At 39.6% G+C, this 16,850-nt stretch overlaps 1 protein-coding gene and 1 long non-coding RNA gene across 6 annotated transcripts in view; one reads left to right on the top strand and one right to left on the bottom strand.

Annotated features, from left to right (window-relative positions):
- Positions 1 to 5,664: 5,664 nt before the first annotated feature.
- Positions 5,665 to 13,032, bottom strand: MRPS36 (mitochondrial ribosomal protein S36). 5 transcript variants are annotated; one of them, XM_038401502.2, is made up of 4 exons: positions 12,889 to 13,032; positions 11,040 to 11,103; positions 7,237 to 7,460; positions 5,665 to 5,822 (listed from the first exon to the last, which is right to left on the bottom strand). In XM_038401502.2, exons 1-4 carry the CDS (start codon positions 12,925 to 12,927, stop codon positions 5,805 to 5,807), a joined length of 345 nt encoding a protein of 114 aa, XP_038257430.1. In that variant the 5' UTR covers positions 12,928 to 13,032; the 3' UTR covers positions 5,665 to 5,804. The 5 variants fall into 5 exon arrangements, with proteins under 5 accessions (XP_038257430.1, XP_038257432.1, XP_043370232.1 ...); XM_038401504.2 differs by having other exon boundaries at positions 7,237 to 7,439; positions 12,889 to 13,030; XM_043514297.1 differs by having other exon boundaries at positions 11,040 to 11,099; positions 12,889 to 12,995.
- LOC119855479 overlaps positions 12,438 to 16,850 on the top strand; it is a 23,556-nt gene continuing 19,143 nt past the window's right edge. Inside the window, exon 1 of the long non-coding RNA XR_005292894.1 lies at positions 12,438 to 12,552. This is a non-coding gene — a long non-coding RNA (uncharacterized LOC119855479). The remainder of the gene's footprint in view (positions 12,553 to 16,850) is intronic.

The following is a 16,850-nucleotide window of genomic DNA, read 5'->3' as shown; positions in this document are numbered from 1 at the left end:
TCAGCCAACTCCCTCAGCACCCTCGGATGCATTGCATCCGGCCCCATGGACTTGTGCGTGTCCAGCTTTTCTAAATAGACCTTAACCTGTTCTTTCATCACTGAGGACTGCTCACCTCCTCCCCATACTGTGCTGCCCAGTGCAGCATCTGGGAACTGACCATGTCTGTGAAGTCCGAGGCAAAAAGAAAAGCATTGAGTACTTCAGCTTTTTCCACATAATCTGTCACTAGATTGCCTCCCCCATTTAGGAAGGGTCCCACACTTTCCCTGACCTTTTTGTTGCTAACATACCTGTAGAAACCCTTCTTGTTACCCTTCACATCCCTCGCTAGTGGCAACTTCAGTTGTGCTTTGGCCTTCCTAATTACACCCCGCATGCTTTAGCAATATTTTTTATACTCCTTCCTAGTCATCTGTCCAAGTTTCCACTTCTTGTAAACTACCTTTTTGTGTTTAAACTCACCGAAGATTTCTGCCAAGCCAAGCCTGCCATATCTGCTATTTTTTCTGCACATCGGGAAGGTTTGTTCCTGCACCCTCTATAAGGCTTCTTTAATATACAGCCAGCTCTCCTGAACTCCTTTCCTCCTCATATTAGCCTCCCAGGGGATCCTGCCCATCGGTTCCCTGAGGGAATCAAAGTCTACTTTTCTGAAATCCAGGGTCCTGCTATAGAGGGGATGCCATTTTAGATTTAATTTTGGTGAGTAGCGAGGACCTCATAGAAGAAATGGTTGTAGGGGACAATCTTGGCTCAAGTGATCATGAGCTAATTCAGTTCAAACTAAATGGAAGGATTAACAAAAATAAATCTGCAACTAGGATTTTTGATTTCAAAAGGGCTGACTTTCAAAAATTAAGGAAATTAGTTAGGGAAGTGAATTGGACTGAAGAACTTGTGGATCTAAAGGTAGAGGAGGCCTGGGATTACTTTAAATCAAAGCTGCAGAAGCTATCGGAAGCCTGTATCCCAAGAAAGGGGAAAAAATTCATAGGAAGGAGTTGTAGACCAAGCTGGATGAGCAAGCATCTTAGAGAGGTGATTAAGAAGAAGCAGAAAGCATACAGGGACTGGAAGATGGGAGGAATCAGCAAGGAAAGCTACCTAATTGAGGTCAGAACATGTAGGGATAAAGTGAGACAGGCTAAAAGTGGAGTAGAGTTGGACCTTGCAAAGGGAATTAAAACCAATAGTAAAAGGTTCTATAGCCATATAAATAAGAAGAAAACTAAGAAAGAAGAAGTGGGGCCGCTTAACACTGAGGATGGAGTGGAGGTTAAAGATAATCTAGGCATGGCCCAATATCTAAACAAATACTTTGCCTCAGTCTTTAATAAGGCTAAAGAGGATCTTAGGGATAATGGTAGCATGACAAATGGGAATGAGGATATGGAGATAGATATTACCATATCTGAGGTAGAAGCGAAACTCAAACAGCTTAATGGGACTAAATCGGGGGGCCCAGATAATCTTCATCCAAGAATATTAAAGGAATTGGCACCTGAAATTGCAAGCCCATTAGCAAGAATTTTTAATGAATCTGTAAACTCAGGAGTAGTACCGAATGATTGGAGAATTGCTAATATAGTTCCTATTTTTAAGAAAGGGAAAAAAAGTGATCCGGGTAACTACAGGCCAGTTAGTTTGACATCTGTAGTATGCAAGGTCCTGGAAAAAATTTTGAAGGAGAAATTAGTTAAGGACATTGAAGTCAATGGTAAATGGGACAAAATACAACATGGTTTTACAAAAGGTAGATCGTGCCAAACCAACCTAATCTCCTTTTTTGAAAAAGTAACAGATTTTTTAGATAAAGGAAATGCAGTGGATCTCATTTACCTAGATTTCAGTAAGGCATTTGATACCGTGCCACATGGGGAATTATTAGTTAAATTGGAGAAGATGGAGATCAATATGAACATCAAAAGGTGGATAAGGAATTGGTTAAAGGGGAGACTGCAACGGGTCCTACTGAAAGGCGAACTGTCAGGTTGGAGGGAGGTTACCAGTGGAGTTCCTCAGGGATCGATTTTGGGACCAATCTTATTTAATCGTTTTATTACTGACCTTGGCACAAAAAGTGGGAGTGTGCTAATAAAGTTTGCAGATGATACAAAGCTGGGAGGTATTGCCAATTCGGAGAAGGATCAGGATATTATACAGGAGGATCTGGATGACCTTGTAAACTGGAGTAATAGTAATAGGATGAAATTTAATAGTGAGAAGTGTAAGGTTATGCATTTAGGGAGTAATAACAAGAATTTTAGTTATAAGTTGGGGATGCATCAATTAGAAGTAACGGAAGAGGAGAAGGACCTTGGAGTATTGGTTGATCATAGGATGACTATGAGCTGCCAATGTGATATGGCTGTGAAAAAAGCTAATGCGGTTTTGGGATGCATCAGGAGAGGCATTTCCAGTAGGGATAAGGAGGTTTTAGTACCATTATACAAGGCACTGGTGAGACCTCACCTAGAATACTGCGTGCAGTTCTGGTCTCCCATGTTTAAAAAGGATGAATTCAAACTGGAGCAGGTACAGAGAAGGGCTACTAGGATGATCCGAGGAATGGAAAACTTGTCTTATGAAAGGAGACTTAAGGAGCTTGGCTTGTTTAGCCTAACTAAAAGAAGGTTGAGGGGAGATATGATTGCTTTCTATAAATATATCAGAGGGATAAATACAGGAGAGGGAGAGGAATTATTTAAGCTCAGCACCAATGTGGTCACAAGAACAAATGGGTATAAACTGGCCACCAGGAAGTTTAGACTTGAAATCAGACGAAGGTTTTTAACCATCAGAGGAGTGAAGTTTTGGAATAAGCTTTCAAGGGAAGCAGTGGGGGCAAAAGATGTATCTGGTTTGAAGATTCTAGTTGATAAGTTTATGGAGGAGATGGTATGATGGGATAATGGGATTTTGGTAAGTAATTGATCTTCAAATATTCAGGGTAAATAGGACTAATCCCCTGAGATGGGATATTAGATGGATGGAATCTGAGTTACCCAGGAAAGAATTTTCTGTAGTATCTGACTGGCGAGTCTTGCCCATATGCTCCGGGTTTAGCTGATTGCCATATTTGGGGTCGGGAAGGAATTTTCCTCTAGGGCAGTTTGGAGAGGCCCTGGAGGTTTTTCGCCTTCCTCTGTAGCATGGGGCATGGTTGACTTGAGGGAGGCTTCTCTGCTCTTTGAAGTCTTTAAACCATGATTTAAGGACTCCAATAGCTCAGATATAGGTGAGGTTTTTCATAGGAGTGGGTGGGTGAGATTCTGTGGCCTGCGCTGTGCAGGAGGTCGGACTAGATGATCAGAATGGTCCCTTCTGACCTTAGTATCTATGAATCTATAGGATTACACAACAGCAGCGGAAGTAGAGGGATAAAATTGACTTTGAATATTCAAAGTGATGATTTTTTTTGGCCTTTATTTTCGGAACTTTGGAGGAAGATGGTGTTTTGGAAGGCAGAAGACGGGGTTTTTTTGGTTTTTTCCCCCCTAAATCCATTCACTTGTGTGCTTTTGGGCACTCAAACTGGTTTGTAGAACAGAACTTTATGGTTAATATTCCAGCTCTCAAGTGGAATCATTTTCAGGAGAATTTGGACACATTCTATAGTATACTCCTTAGACTCAGACCTACTTACATCAATGCTTCACATTCTGGATATGACTTCCCACCAGTGCTAGGACTAGTGGAATGTGCAATTGATTTAACAAGTCAGTTTATTAGACCCATAAAATTCAAAATTACCTTTTGAAAGAAAATGCTCTTTTTCATTGCTTCCTCTGCATTTTAACAGGGTGTTATCCTTTCTATGCAACATATTCCATTGATTTAAAATTCTTCTTTTGCTGCCACTCTCTCAATTATACTGGACGTAGCAGCCAACCCCCACTTAGAATTGTTCATATTGACACATTAAATAACTAAGGCATTGTGTACACTTGAAAGTTATTTCAGATTAAAGTGTGAATTTAAAGCACAAAAAATAATCCAGAATAGCTCACTGTGTGGACATACTTATTCTCAAGTAAGTGTTGATGTGGGGAAGCTATTCAAATTAATTCTTCCAGATAGACCAACCTAAGAGTTGAATTAGACTCTCTTTTCTTTGTCCATGTGTATGTAATTCATAGTAATAATATGAACAGACTTCTCTCATCTTTGTCTACTACACTCTACAGTATGTTCTTGAACCACCATTTTGTACTTTGGGAAAAGAAGAATGGTCTGTGACCAGAGCTCATGACTCAGAATCAGGAGTTCTGGCTTCTATATTCCTTGTTCATTCAACCATTGTGTGCCTCAACTCCCCTCTTCAGTACAACATTGATTAGTATTTTTCTGTCACAGCAATATTACCATATCACTGACAAAAAAGTATTGTTATACAGTGTACACAATTCACTAATACATTTAAAATTCTATGAGATAGTTGGAGAGATGGTTTTCTAGGAGGACTTGAAGATGCATTAAGACCTAGTTGTAACGGAATATTTTATTTCCTGAACAATGTTGTCATTGACAGTTTAAGTAGTAAGACAGACCGGTAGTGGGTTTTGCGGTTTTTTTTGCTACCCAAAGAGAACGGATATAGCATTGCCCATCCCTAGCTGTAGATATGGCATATTATTTTAAAGTGGGTTTTATTTGTCAGCAACTACACTTCAAGGCTTTAGTGTCTAAAAGTACTGTGAATCATACAGAACCAGTTAATCTGATAGAGCACTCACTGCTCTAGTTGGCAACGGAACCTGAAAACTATATGCGGATACAATCTTGAAGAGAAAGGAGGCAAGCTCTTTCCCCAGCATGAGCTCACAACTTTGCAACTCCACCCCAATGCCATTTTTGTATCTTCTAAGAAAGGACTGAAGTCCATTTTTTATAGGTTAAAAGGTACAAAACAAAAGCTTGATTTCTGCACTAGTAGGCATCAAGGGACTGAAGGGAAGTTCTCCATCTTACAGGGCTAGTGGTGTAGTTTTTACCTATTAAAATTGCTCAAGGCACAAGGAGTATTTAACAGATGTGGGACTCAAATTAATTTTTTAGTCTCCCTTTTACCCAGATTATGGTTAATTTGTTGAGCAACCATGAAGAGAAGTAAAGGCTACCTGCAGTTCTCTTCTTGAGGCCAAACACATCAGCCCCATGATGTACCTGACCTCTAAAGCTCAGGAAAGCAAGAATAAGTTCTGAATGGTAGTTTTCTCTAAAACTGTAGGGAGGTGAGTTTAAGATCTGTTCCACACACAATTTTAATTACTAAAATTAGTCCAAGAATACGTTGATCACCTCTATCTTAATTCTGTTCCCACCCCAAGAAGCTTTTAATCTGTCACGGCAAGCAGCCATCATGCAGCTGGATGCCAGAATCAAAGCTTGTTTTTATATAAAATCTGTCTGAACATTAAGATTGCAGAGTTCTTATAATAAAAAGTAGCAATGCTCATCTTATAGGCCTGAGAGATTTTGCACTACATCTGGACCTTTGTTTGTGGATCAACAACTACTAAAAAAGTATATATTCTTGACAATTTTATTGTTTAAGTTACATTTTAATAGTGTAGGTTTATAAAGTGGATTCAGACAATTACTGTAATCAGCCTTTAACAGAAAAGCTGGCCCAAAAACATAAATTAGAAGACAAGTATCTAAAGTCTCATCTTTCTCACCCCTTTATACAGGGTCTTTATTAAAGCTATTACACTGTTTATAACATTCATAGAGTGAGGAAGGCCTTTAATGTGAGTTCAATAATTCATTCAACAGTAGGGAACAAGTATCTTCTGTAATTATTCTGGACCTCCACGCTGTAAAAGAGAAATAGACAGACAATTACATGTCTTCTACTAAAGGAAAGGAAAGCTGACATGCTGGTTTGCACTTCGTTATTGAGTAGGGAAGTACTGTTTTCAATACAGGGTCATTGCACATTTAAGAATTCTACCTTTTATTTATTATTTTCATGAAGGGACACAAAATTTATACTTGTCTTAGATGTTGTAAAAAACCTCACAAAATCTGAGAAATGTTTATGTAACTTTTTGTATAGGTCAGTGTAAAAATGAACACTGCAGCATTACACTAGTGAATAAAAGCCTGCAAAAGAAACTGACTAGTTATTTTCTTTGTCCAAGTTCAAAAGTGCAAAAAAGACAGCAAAAAGCAAGTTACCAGATTAAACATTCTTTGTTTTAATAATATAAGGTGTCCAGCAGATGATGTTTCCATTGTTTCCCCACTAGATTTTTACAGCTTAATACCTCTCATTGCTGGGAAACTTTTAGGCTGAACATCAGGAAGTTTCACACCTTCTTTAATTCCATTACTCCTAGTTATATCCCCTCTTTCCACCCTATATAAAAATTCCTCTCAGTCACCAATGTTCATATCCTTTGAATACTCATGGACTTAATCATCACCTAACCAAGCTAACAGATTTAGTTCCTTTAGTCTTGCCTCAAACCCATCCCTCCAGCTCTAATTTTGATGTTCTTCTCTAATCTCCCAGTTTGTAACCATCTAGTGATGAAGTGCTCAAAACTAAACAAATTACAGGTACGATGCCATTTTGTAGTCAATAAAATTTTCTACCTCCCGTGCACTTGCACAATGCTGCAATATTAGTTTGTAAACACTATAAGGGAGCATTTAAACTCAGTTTGTTTTCAGTGAAATAAATCATGAATATTTGTTTCTGTAATTTTTATTTTTAAACAACCTATATTTTGGGCATAAACTACCTGTTTAGCCTCTATAGTCTATGAATAAACTCATAATTGAAAGGATCAATCCTTTGTACATTGTATTTCTATTAAAATTAGTATATTTATTTATTGCACATTCTACAATTGTAAATATAATAGGCAAAGACATTGAAACAACATGGTTTAATGGATTAATTGTAGTCTAGAATTCAAAACAAATTCTAATCCTGATTTTGTGTCACTGGCTTTCTGTGTGACCTTGGGCAAGTCACAGCCTCTCTGTGTCAGCATCCCGAACTGCCAAATAGGGATACCTTATCTACCCAATTTGTGTATCAAGGAATATTTAGTTTGCATTTACTGCAAACTAAGTTGTAATGCTTGATGTAAGTGTAAAGTTAACAATAGTTTAAAAGCAAAGATATTTATCATGTTGTCAAGAAGTTGTTTTGCAAAGTTTTCAACATAGTGAATAACTAAAGAGGACATATGTAGTAACAAATATAATAAAACTTACTTGAATGTATTCCATCTCCTCATCTGACATCAGCTTTCTCCTGTACTTTTGAGGTAATGTTTTTACTAATTCTGTTGTGTCTGGTGTGCCTTGTACTCTATTAATGGATGAAATGTTTTGAAGGGCTGGTGGTCTGTCTCCTACAGACATATGTGCTGCTGAAGCATGGAATGGTGGTACCCTTGCTTGTAGAGATTCCTGCACTGAAACCCAGATTTCAAAACCATGTATAGAAGTACAGAGAATATTTTAATACCTTAAAGAGCTTGAATATAGTTATTCATTAGTGCAGTCAGTAAAAGTTAGAAGTACTGTTCGTACAGTTGAATTTTTCACTATAAAGCTATTGCATGAATTAAAATCCCTTCCTTCTCACCATATACTTTTATTTTCAATTTTAGGGACTAATACAGCAATGAACATTGATACAGTCAAATTTTGAGAGTAGGAGGCGGCACAGATTGAAAGGGATAGTTACTGATGTTGCAACCCTAGCTAAATCGGACATAGTGTTACAAATACTTACACTGGGAAGCTGTAACCGCAGATTAAGAATATGCAGTGCCCCACAGTGTATTTGTATTTATACAAAGCCATAGGTGTGTGGGATTCTTTAAGGCTTGGTCATTATATTTCTACTCAAGTAGTTTACAAGTTGTCCACAGACAAAGAACAGGTCTACTGGAGGATGAAGGTTGCAAGTGTGAAATATTACAAAATGTGGTTTGTATTATACCCATTTTTAATGTTTTGTTTGTATTTTTAATTAATTCACATACTCTAGTTTGTAGGTAACACCCAAAACGAAGGTCACAGGGAGGCTAAACGGGGTGGAGGTCAGTTGCTGAATACTGACCAAAATGGGCGAGTTTTGAGGGATTTGAGATGCACAGGATCAGGAGACAGAGAAGGCATGAAATAACTTCTGGAAAAGTAAAAATACAGCATCAAGTCTAAATAAGCACTTGGGTCATGAGCTGAGGAGTAGGAAACTAGGTGTCAGAAAGACCTTGAAGCTGCAGGGATGGAAGATTTTGAATGTGATACAAGTCAGCACTGCACAGCAATACAAGGACTCGATGGGGGCCAGATGGTCAAAACAGATAATGAATTATTCTAGTGGCAATGTGTTTATATTTATAAAGCATTCATTCCTCTGGACAAAAAAGAACTAGAAGCATAAATCATTTAGACTTGACAACACAGTAGACTACACAGTTATACTATCCTGTGGAAGTAAAGATTCCAAATTGAAGTCCCAAGGGAGCAATATTTCCCATCCTACTACACCCCAGACTCAATTTGTGGACTAGAGTGAGCGTAATGCAAAAGTCAAGGAAGCCAGAGATGAGGAGGCTGCAGTAGCCCAGGTGAGAAATGATCAGACCTAAGACCAACATTTAAGCAGCAGTGATAAGATAGTTGCAGAATAAGCAGTAACAGGATTTAGCAATCTTAAATGAGTCAAAATGTACAAGGAGTCAAATGTGACACTATACTTGCCAACCCAGGTGACCAGATGGATGATGAAGTTGCTGATAAGGTCAGAGAAAGAAGTAGAGGAAGATGAGTTTTTCTATTTTATCCGTGTGGACTTTCATCTAATTCAAGGATATTGAGGAAAAGATGTGGGACTGAACACTGCGGGTAACAGCAGCAGAGAGATATATTTAGGAGTTGACAGTGAAGAAACTATACTTGATACCCTCAGTATAGGTAAGGCTTCCCAGAGACTGAGGAGGGAACCAGGAACAGAGCCCTAAAGGCCAACCAGTCAAGTAGACAGCCAACCACAAAAGCATCATGTCATGGTAAAATATAGGCCGTCATATTCTAAATCACTATAGGATGAATTGACTGAAAGCGTACAGAGCAGTTTTGAGGTGACAAAGGCATGGATCAAGGTAGGAAGGTCTATATCCACACACACACACACACACACACACACACACAACTAAAGCTAGTCCAAAATTTTCCAGGAAAGCTAAAGAATCATGCTGGACCACAGACCCTGGGAATCCCAGCAGGGAATCAATTAAACTGACATTCAGTAAATAGCATTCTGATTAGTTTCCCATATTTCATTCCACAAACACCATGTTTCAGTGTCTCCAAATTGAAATTCTGGATTTGTTGAAATATTTCAACAAATTTGGTTTTGTTGTGATGAGAACAAGCCCAACTTCTGAAAAGCTGAAATTTCTGATGAATCAAAAATTGAGTTTCAGCCAGCTCTAATCAGAACTTGCATATCAGATTTAGAAGAATAAGAGATGAGAAATTAGTTGTTTATTCCATCATTGAAAAAGATGTTCAATAGAGTAGAGGGTGTTGGAACTGGATACAAATTAGATGGGTGGGCAAAAACTGACCAAGACACTGCACAGAATTCTGTCAATACACTTCATTTTTTTAACAAAAGTATTCAATGGGAATTCAAACTCAGGTCAAAACCACCAATCAAGCCAACCAATAAATATTTTGTGGCATTAACAGGAAAACTAAACTCTCAATTGTGATTTAACTGGTATTCAAACTCAAGAGAAAGGGTAGTTTGTTAGCAAATGTGTAGTGCAACTACTCAAGTGAAAAATGTAAATCAGTTCAAAGTAATACAGGTGACAAAAAAATGCAGCTGCATAATTAAAGTGGCTTCCAACTATATTTTGCAGGAAGGTCATAAACTGAAGATCAATCTCTCGTACAGTCATTAGATTTATTTGTTTTTTAATAAAAAGAAAAAGATTTTTTTGGAGTGCTTCCAACACCAGGGTTGAAGGCATCAGATTCCAAGAATTAAAGTTCTCATTTTTCAAAATTCTATAGTATTGTAATGTTCATTATATCTACCTCTACCACCACCAGTGAAAAACCTTAAAATGAGTAGGTGAGCTCTGGGGACATCAACAGGAAGGGATCCTTTTGTTTTAGGTGCGCTGAACATGTTTGACTCCAATATTTAAGAAGTTCTCACAGGTACTGAATTAGAAGAGGAAGGAACCAGGAATTATCACAGCCTCCAAACAAAAGGAAGTATTAGGCTAGAATTTCATAAAAACAGCTCCTATTTTGGTTTCAAATAATTTATTGAATCAAGAGGAATGTTAGTCATAACAATACACAATCCCATTTTAATGGAGCAAAATGACAACTTTGATATCTACATAGGATAGTGATTGGTATTCTGTAAGCATCAGTGTAGTAATATACAGATATATAGTAAAGTCAGATCAAGTACTGTTTTTCAAAATATAAACTTTTTACCCTTATGCATAGTGGGAGTAAACTGCCCTCTCAAGTACCACCAGGATTTAAATAGTGCAGACAAAGCAAGGAAAAAAAGACTTCCTTTTTGCTGCAAACTTCATTGAAAACCCATGCTGCTTAAAAGTGAGTTTAGCACAGCCGCTCTTAAATGGAGATTAGTGTTTGCAAAATGAGCTCATGGTATAAGATTAAAGTAGGAGGATAAAAATGGAGATCCTCAAAACTCTGCCTGGGCAACAGAGGAAATAAGAAAAGGAGTACTTCTGGCACCTTAGAGACTAACAAAAGAGCCACAAGTACTCCTTTTCTTTTTGAGAATACAGACTAACACGGCTGCTACTCTGAAAAGAGGAAATAAGGTAATCTCAGTTTTATACATTAAGCGTAAAATCAGGCAGCTGCCACCAAACTATGTCAATGCTCAGAAATAACTGAGTCATAAGCCAAAAAGAAACAATGTGTCATAGTCCTTATGTAAACATTAAGGAAAATAAGTATGATATGGTACAAGTTTTATTTACAAATGAAATACTTACTTTTAGGTTTGGGACTATTTTTTCTGTCCGGGAACTTGATTAAGGGTGTATGTGGCTTGACTACCTAAAACAAGACATAGCAGTGGAAGGAGGCAGGGAAAGGGGGGAAAAATATATAAGTTTGTATAAATAAAATGTAAAAGTTCATGAGATTTTCATGGCAAGAATGCTACACACTAAGCAATTATTTTTACACTGTTGCTTTGTGCTTTCATTAACATCAGATTTGGGAGATGTACAGTAATTTAAATTTTATTTTTAATCAAGGCTACAACTGTCCAAGTGACATTTCAGATTCAGAGTTGTGCTAGACTACAAAGCAAATGCAATGCTTTTTCAGTTTTCAAACAACTAACTATAGCTTATAGAGGAGTAACTATAATTGCAGTATAAATCGGATTCTAAGGTTTTTGTGCTATGATCATGGGACCTTTGGCTCCTTTCTGCCTTTTCACATTAGCTCAGATGGAGAGACAGAATTAACTAGTCTCAGAAGTAAACAGCTATACATTAGTAGGTATGGAGTTCAACCCCCATATGCCTTAAGATATTTTTTCCATTGGTTTTTCAAAAAGTGTATTTCTTTAAAAAAAAAAAAAAGGCTTTCCCTCATTCCCAAGAGCAGCAATTTATGAGTTGCAAAAAAGCATTTCTGGGAAGGTGTCATTTTGAAGCTGCATAATTCTCATGAGGTCATTTTGAGGCTACATAATTCTCATGAGGGCTACTGCAAGATATGCAATTTGCTGGCATCCCTATACCAGTAGGAATAATACCACAAGAGAAGCAGGCAATGGAGCACTGGGTCCAACAGACCAGGTGACCAGTCAACAGGGGCAGGGAAGAAAGGGATGTGAGGCCATCATGATACCGTAGAGCCCCTGTTTGCTTGGTCCAAGAAGCAGAAAAGTAAATTCTACTACACAGAAATTCTACTATGCTGTCAAAGGCACAAAGGAAACAAGACTGGAAAAAACAGAAAAGATGACTTTTCTCAAATTCCTTTCATGTATCTTAACGGTTACTTGTACTAATAGCTGGTCCATATTTCTGACAGAGGTGCGATTTGCAAAATGGTGTCCCTTTAAGCAGAAGCTGAAGACAATCAGAGCAGGCTGTTGCCCACATGACTAAACCAGAATGGAAAGGACAGGAATAAAAACAACAAGGAGTCCTTGTGGCACCTTAGAGACTAAAACATTTATTTGGGAATAAGCTTTTGTGGGATATAACCCACGTCATCAGATGCATGGAGTGGAAAATACAGTAAGCAGGCAGGTATAAATATACAGCACATGAAAAGATGTAAGTTGCCTTATCAAGTGGGGGGAGGGGGGGTCAGTGCTAATGAGGCCAATTCAACTAGGGTGGATGTGGCCCATTCCCAGCTATTAAACTGGCCTCGAAAGCACGGGGCGTGGGAGCAGAGCCAAGCTGTGGTCACAGGACAAAGCCAGTGCGGGAAGCTGGCAGCAGCTCTGAAGGGAGCCTGGCTGTATGCACTGCATGGCAAGTGAGTTTCGCCCTGGGCCCCAAGTTAGGCCCGACAGGCAGTCCGGGCTCCACCCCTCCCACCTCTGCGCGGAAGAGTCCCCGCCCCGGGCCAGGTGAGGCCCCCCACTGCTGTCACTGACCCCCAGCGCCCTCGCAATCCCGCCCCGCAGCTCAGACCCGCTCGCCCCCGCGCCGAACTCGGGCCCAGAAACACATCGGCCCGCCGCGGCCCCAGCGTCCCGGCTCCCTAACGGCACCTCCAGGCCAAGGGCATCGGCCGCTCCAGAGGCGGGCAGATCCCACTAGCCTCCCCCCGCCGGGCCCGCCCCTTTCGCGGGGAAACAACTCTAGTTACCTGAACGACCCTGCTGGCGGCCGCCATCTTGCTGCCCATAGTGCCCCGCAGCCGCTGACGGCATCCTCCAACCCGCGCGCACGGGGCCCACCGCGAGCGGGGGCGGGGCCGAAGTCAGGATCTCTGCGGGGGGCGGGGACCGGGCAGGGGGCGTGGCCGGGCCAGAACCGCCCGGAAGGTGGGGCTGGAGTCGGGTTCGCTGCGCGGAGCTCTGCGGCCTCGTGAGTATTGGCTGCTCTCCGAGGCCCGCGCGTCCAGGCTGTCTACGACAATTGTGGCAGCTCTGGCTGTGTTAGTTCAGTTAGCGAAGTGCTACGCTGAGTACAATCTTATGCTGTACACAGAGATGCTGGAACAATTTGTACAGTGGGGGTGCTGCGGTCCATTGCACCAAACCACACTATCAGAGGCTCGTTCACCTGCGCATCTACCAATGTGATAGATGCCATCATGTGCCAGCAATGCCCCTCTGCCATGTACATTGGCCAAACTGGACAGTCTCTACGTAAAAGAATGAATGGACACAAATCAGACGTCAAGAATTATAACGTTCAAAAACCAGTCAGAGAACACTTCAATCTCTCCTGTCACTAAATTACAGACCTGACGGTGGCTATCCTTCAACAAAAAAACCTTCAAAAACAGAATTGAGGAGTCCAGACTCCAACGAGAGACTGCTGAATTGGAATTAATTTGCAAACTGGATACAATTAATTTAGGCTTGAATAGAGACTGGGAATGGATGAGTCATTACACAAAGTAAAACTATTTCCCCATGGTATTTCCCCCCCCACCCCACCATTCCTCAGATGTTCTTGTTAACTGCTGGAAATAGCCTACCTTGCTTGTCACCATGAAAGCTTTTCCTCCTTTCCCCCCCTGCTGCTGGTGATGGCTCATCTTAAGCGATCACTCTCCTTACAGTGTGTATGATAAAACCCATTGTTTCATGTGCTCTGTGTGTGTATATAAATCTCCCCTCTGTATTTTCCACCAAATGCATCCGATGAAGTAAGCTGTAGCTCACGAAAGCTTATGCTCAAATAAATTTGTTAGTCTCTAAGGTGCCACAAGTACTCCTTTTCTTTAAACTAAACCCTGTATACAACGGAAACCACTTCAAACCAGGGGGTGCTGCAGCACCCCCCACACCTTTGGTTCCAGCACCTCTGGCTGTACATTCACTATTAGACCCGACCTAGGTGTTTTAAATACACTGCTCCAAAGAGTTTTGCACCTTCTATCCCAGCAAGCCTGACTTCCTTGTCAGAAGTATTATTAGAAGGTTAAGAGATGATGTTATCATGTGCTTACTCAGGGAGAGGCTATCTGGTAGTAGAATGCTTATTAGTCTAGCAGAGTTAAGGTGACCATATTTTCCCAAGGAGAAAAAGTGAAAGACCATGGGGCTGGCCCACAGCCCTGTTCTACCCCCGGTATACAGGGCTAGCCTAAGACTCCCCCTCTCCATGTGTGACTGGAATGGTGCTTGAGCCACTCTCCCTAGCCCTCCCTTCTGCGCAGGGCTGGCATTGCAACTTGTCCACCTTGCCTCCCCCACACGTTCCTCCACACCCCACAAGGGGTTGCACCCCACTTTTTTAGCGTTTGTCCAGTTTGTTCTTGCCGGACAGCTGGGACGGGGCTTAAAAAATGGACTGTCCTGGCCAAACCAGACATATGGTCACCCTAAGCAGAGTAGTCTAGCAGAGAGAGGCTACCAAAGATCCATTATGTGGAAGCTGAAAATTCAGACTAGAAATAAGGCACTTTTTAAAAAATGATTTAAGGAAATGTGGTGGATTCTCCATCACTTGAGATTTTGAAATCAAGAGTGGATGCCTTTCTAAAAGATGTGTACTAGTACAATCATAAATTTTTGGCTTGATATAGGAATCACTGGATGAAGTTCTATAGCCTGTGTTAATACAGGTGGGCAGATTAGATGATCATAACGGTCTCTTCTGGGTTTAAACCTACTAGGTGAGGATGATAGGAAAAAGGTCCAATGACTGGGAGGTGAAGAAATGGGGAAGTTCTGTTGAGTTTTAAGGTAACATATGCTCCAATGTTGTTCAGCTCCAAAGACTATTACATATTTTTATTACTATTTATTTATTTGGGAAATATTAACAGGTTCACAAATCCTTGCTATATAAATATCAGAAACAAAAAATTATTGTAACAGTGAGCTTTTAAGGAGACATACAGGAATGTACTAATCTCTCTATTCAAAAGGATGTTACTGTATTAGAGTGGGCATAATTACAACAGGCATGGCATGTCACTTCGTTATTTTATTAAACTGAATGAAATTTATGATTACACATTTAACAGACTAGGCATGTCTATCAAATGTTAATATACAAAAATTGGACTGGTATACTGATGTTTTTGCAGGTGAATGTATTTGGAGCATCGAATACAAAATTATCAAATACCTAAGTATCTATTTGTCCTCTATTTTCCTGGGTACATAATTGGCATGTTAATATTTCCATAACCACAATCTCCCAAATTTTTGAACCATTCCTCTTTAGTTGGACTATTTTTATTTTTCAAATGAGATACTATCAATAGCTGAGCAGCTATTAGCAGACACAAGATCAATTCTTCATTTCCTTTCGTGTGATCATTTCCAGTAGAAAGCCCCAGGAAGTTTACCAAAGGATCATTGGGTAATATAGCCACCAAATTGTGATAGTTGGTTACAGATTGCATCCTATTTCTCTTTAATGACTGGACAAGTCTACCATATATGCATAAAATCTCCTCTTTCACCACAATTTCTCTAACATTTATCCCTATTCAGTCTTTCTCTACATTTTAACCTGACTGGTGAGAGGTACCATTGAAACAAGTATCTTAAAATGTATTTTATTGTGCTACAAACTAAGGTTGCTGGCCCTCTTTTCCATGCCTACGAAGTAATTTCTCTCTACAGGTCCTTTTCCCAGTATGTCATACGTGGACTTTTGTTAGTAAAGTTGTAAATATTATCAATTCAATACATAAATAATTGATAAGAATGCTGTAGCTTGGTTTGACCAAATATTTGTATATGCCAAATAAGTTGTTATGCCATCACTTCTGTTAAAGTTCTCTCTCTGTATAAAACAATTTTTTGCTAGAAAGATGAGACATAATGCCTGATTCAAAAGTACTGGTGCTACACAAGAGCGGGCCAGTTAATTTTGATCTCTAAGTTAGAAAAGTTTATTTACTGAAGAGCTGGACAACCATATATATTCTATAGCTCTTTGAATCTTTAAAATGCTCTAGTTTGGCACTTGGTTAAGATCTGGATTATTTGTAAATAAGTGTCATTGGGAAAGAAAAAAAAAAAACAAGAGACAAGATGATATGTATCAAAACCAGAGTGTCTTTGCTAAAAGATATGTATACATTTATGGAGAGTGGTTTTTTTTTTTTTTGGTTTTTAATTAATCCATGGTAGCTTAGTGAGGTTTACACTGGCACAACTTTTTTATTGAATAAAGACCCAGTGTTTGGCAATGTTAGGGTGCTACCACTCCACTACTGCTTTGAGCTGGCTGATTTTCACAGTACCATAGAATATTTTGAACAGCAAGTCCACCGTGTTTAATAGGATAGTACAAAATGTCTACACTTACTCTTGGTCTTCTCTTATTCCATATACATTCTAACAACATGCTCTGTATTGCTGCTAGGGTTTTACCTGGGATGATTACAGGAATATTTTGAAACAAGAAAGATACTTAGCAAAATGTTCATTTTGACTGCAGCAATTCTTTCCGACCAAGAAATTGGCAGACTTCCCCCAGCACTACAGATCTTTTTTCATTTGCTGAAGTCATGGTTTGATATTTAAATCATAGAGCTCTTAGAGTTTGTTTATTTACTGCTTTGTGCCCAGATATTTTCTGGAAGAGTGACTTTTTAAAGTGTGGAAAATTTATAGCTAGCATTTCAGATTTGGT

This window comes from Dermochelys coriacea, chromosome 5, assembly GCF_009764565.3.
Source record: "Dermochelys coriacea isolate rDerCor1 chromosome 5, rDerCor1.pri.v4, whole genome shotgun sequence".
In the NCBI taxonomy this organism is placed as follows: Eukaryota; Metazoa; Chordata; order Testudines; family Dermochelyidae; genus Dermochelys; species Dermochelys coriacea.
This window is presented reverse-complemented; position numbering and strand designations above follow the sequence as displayed.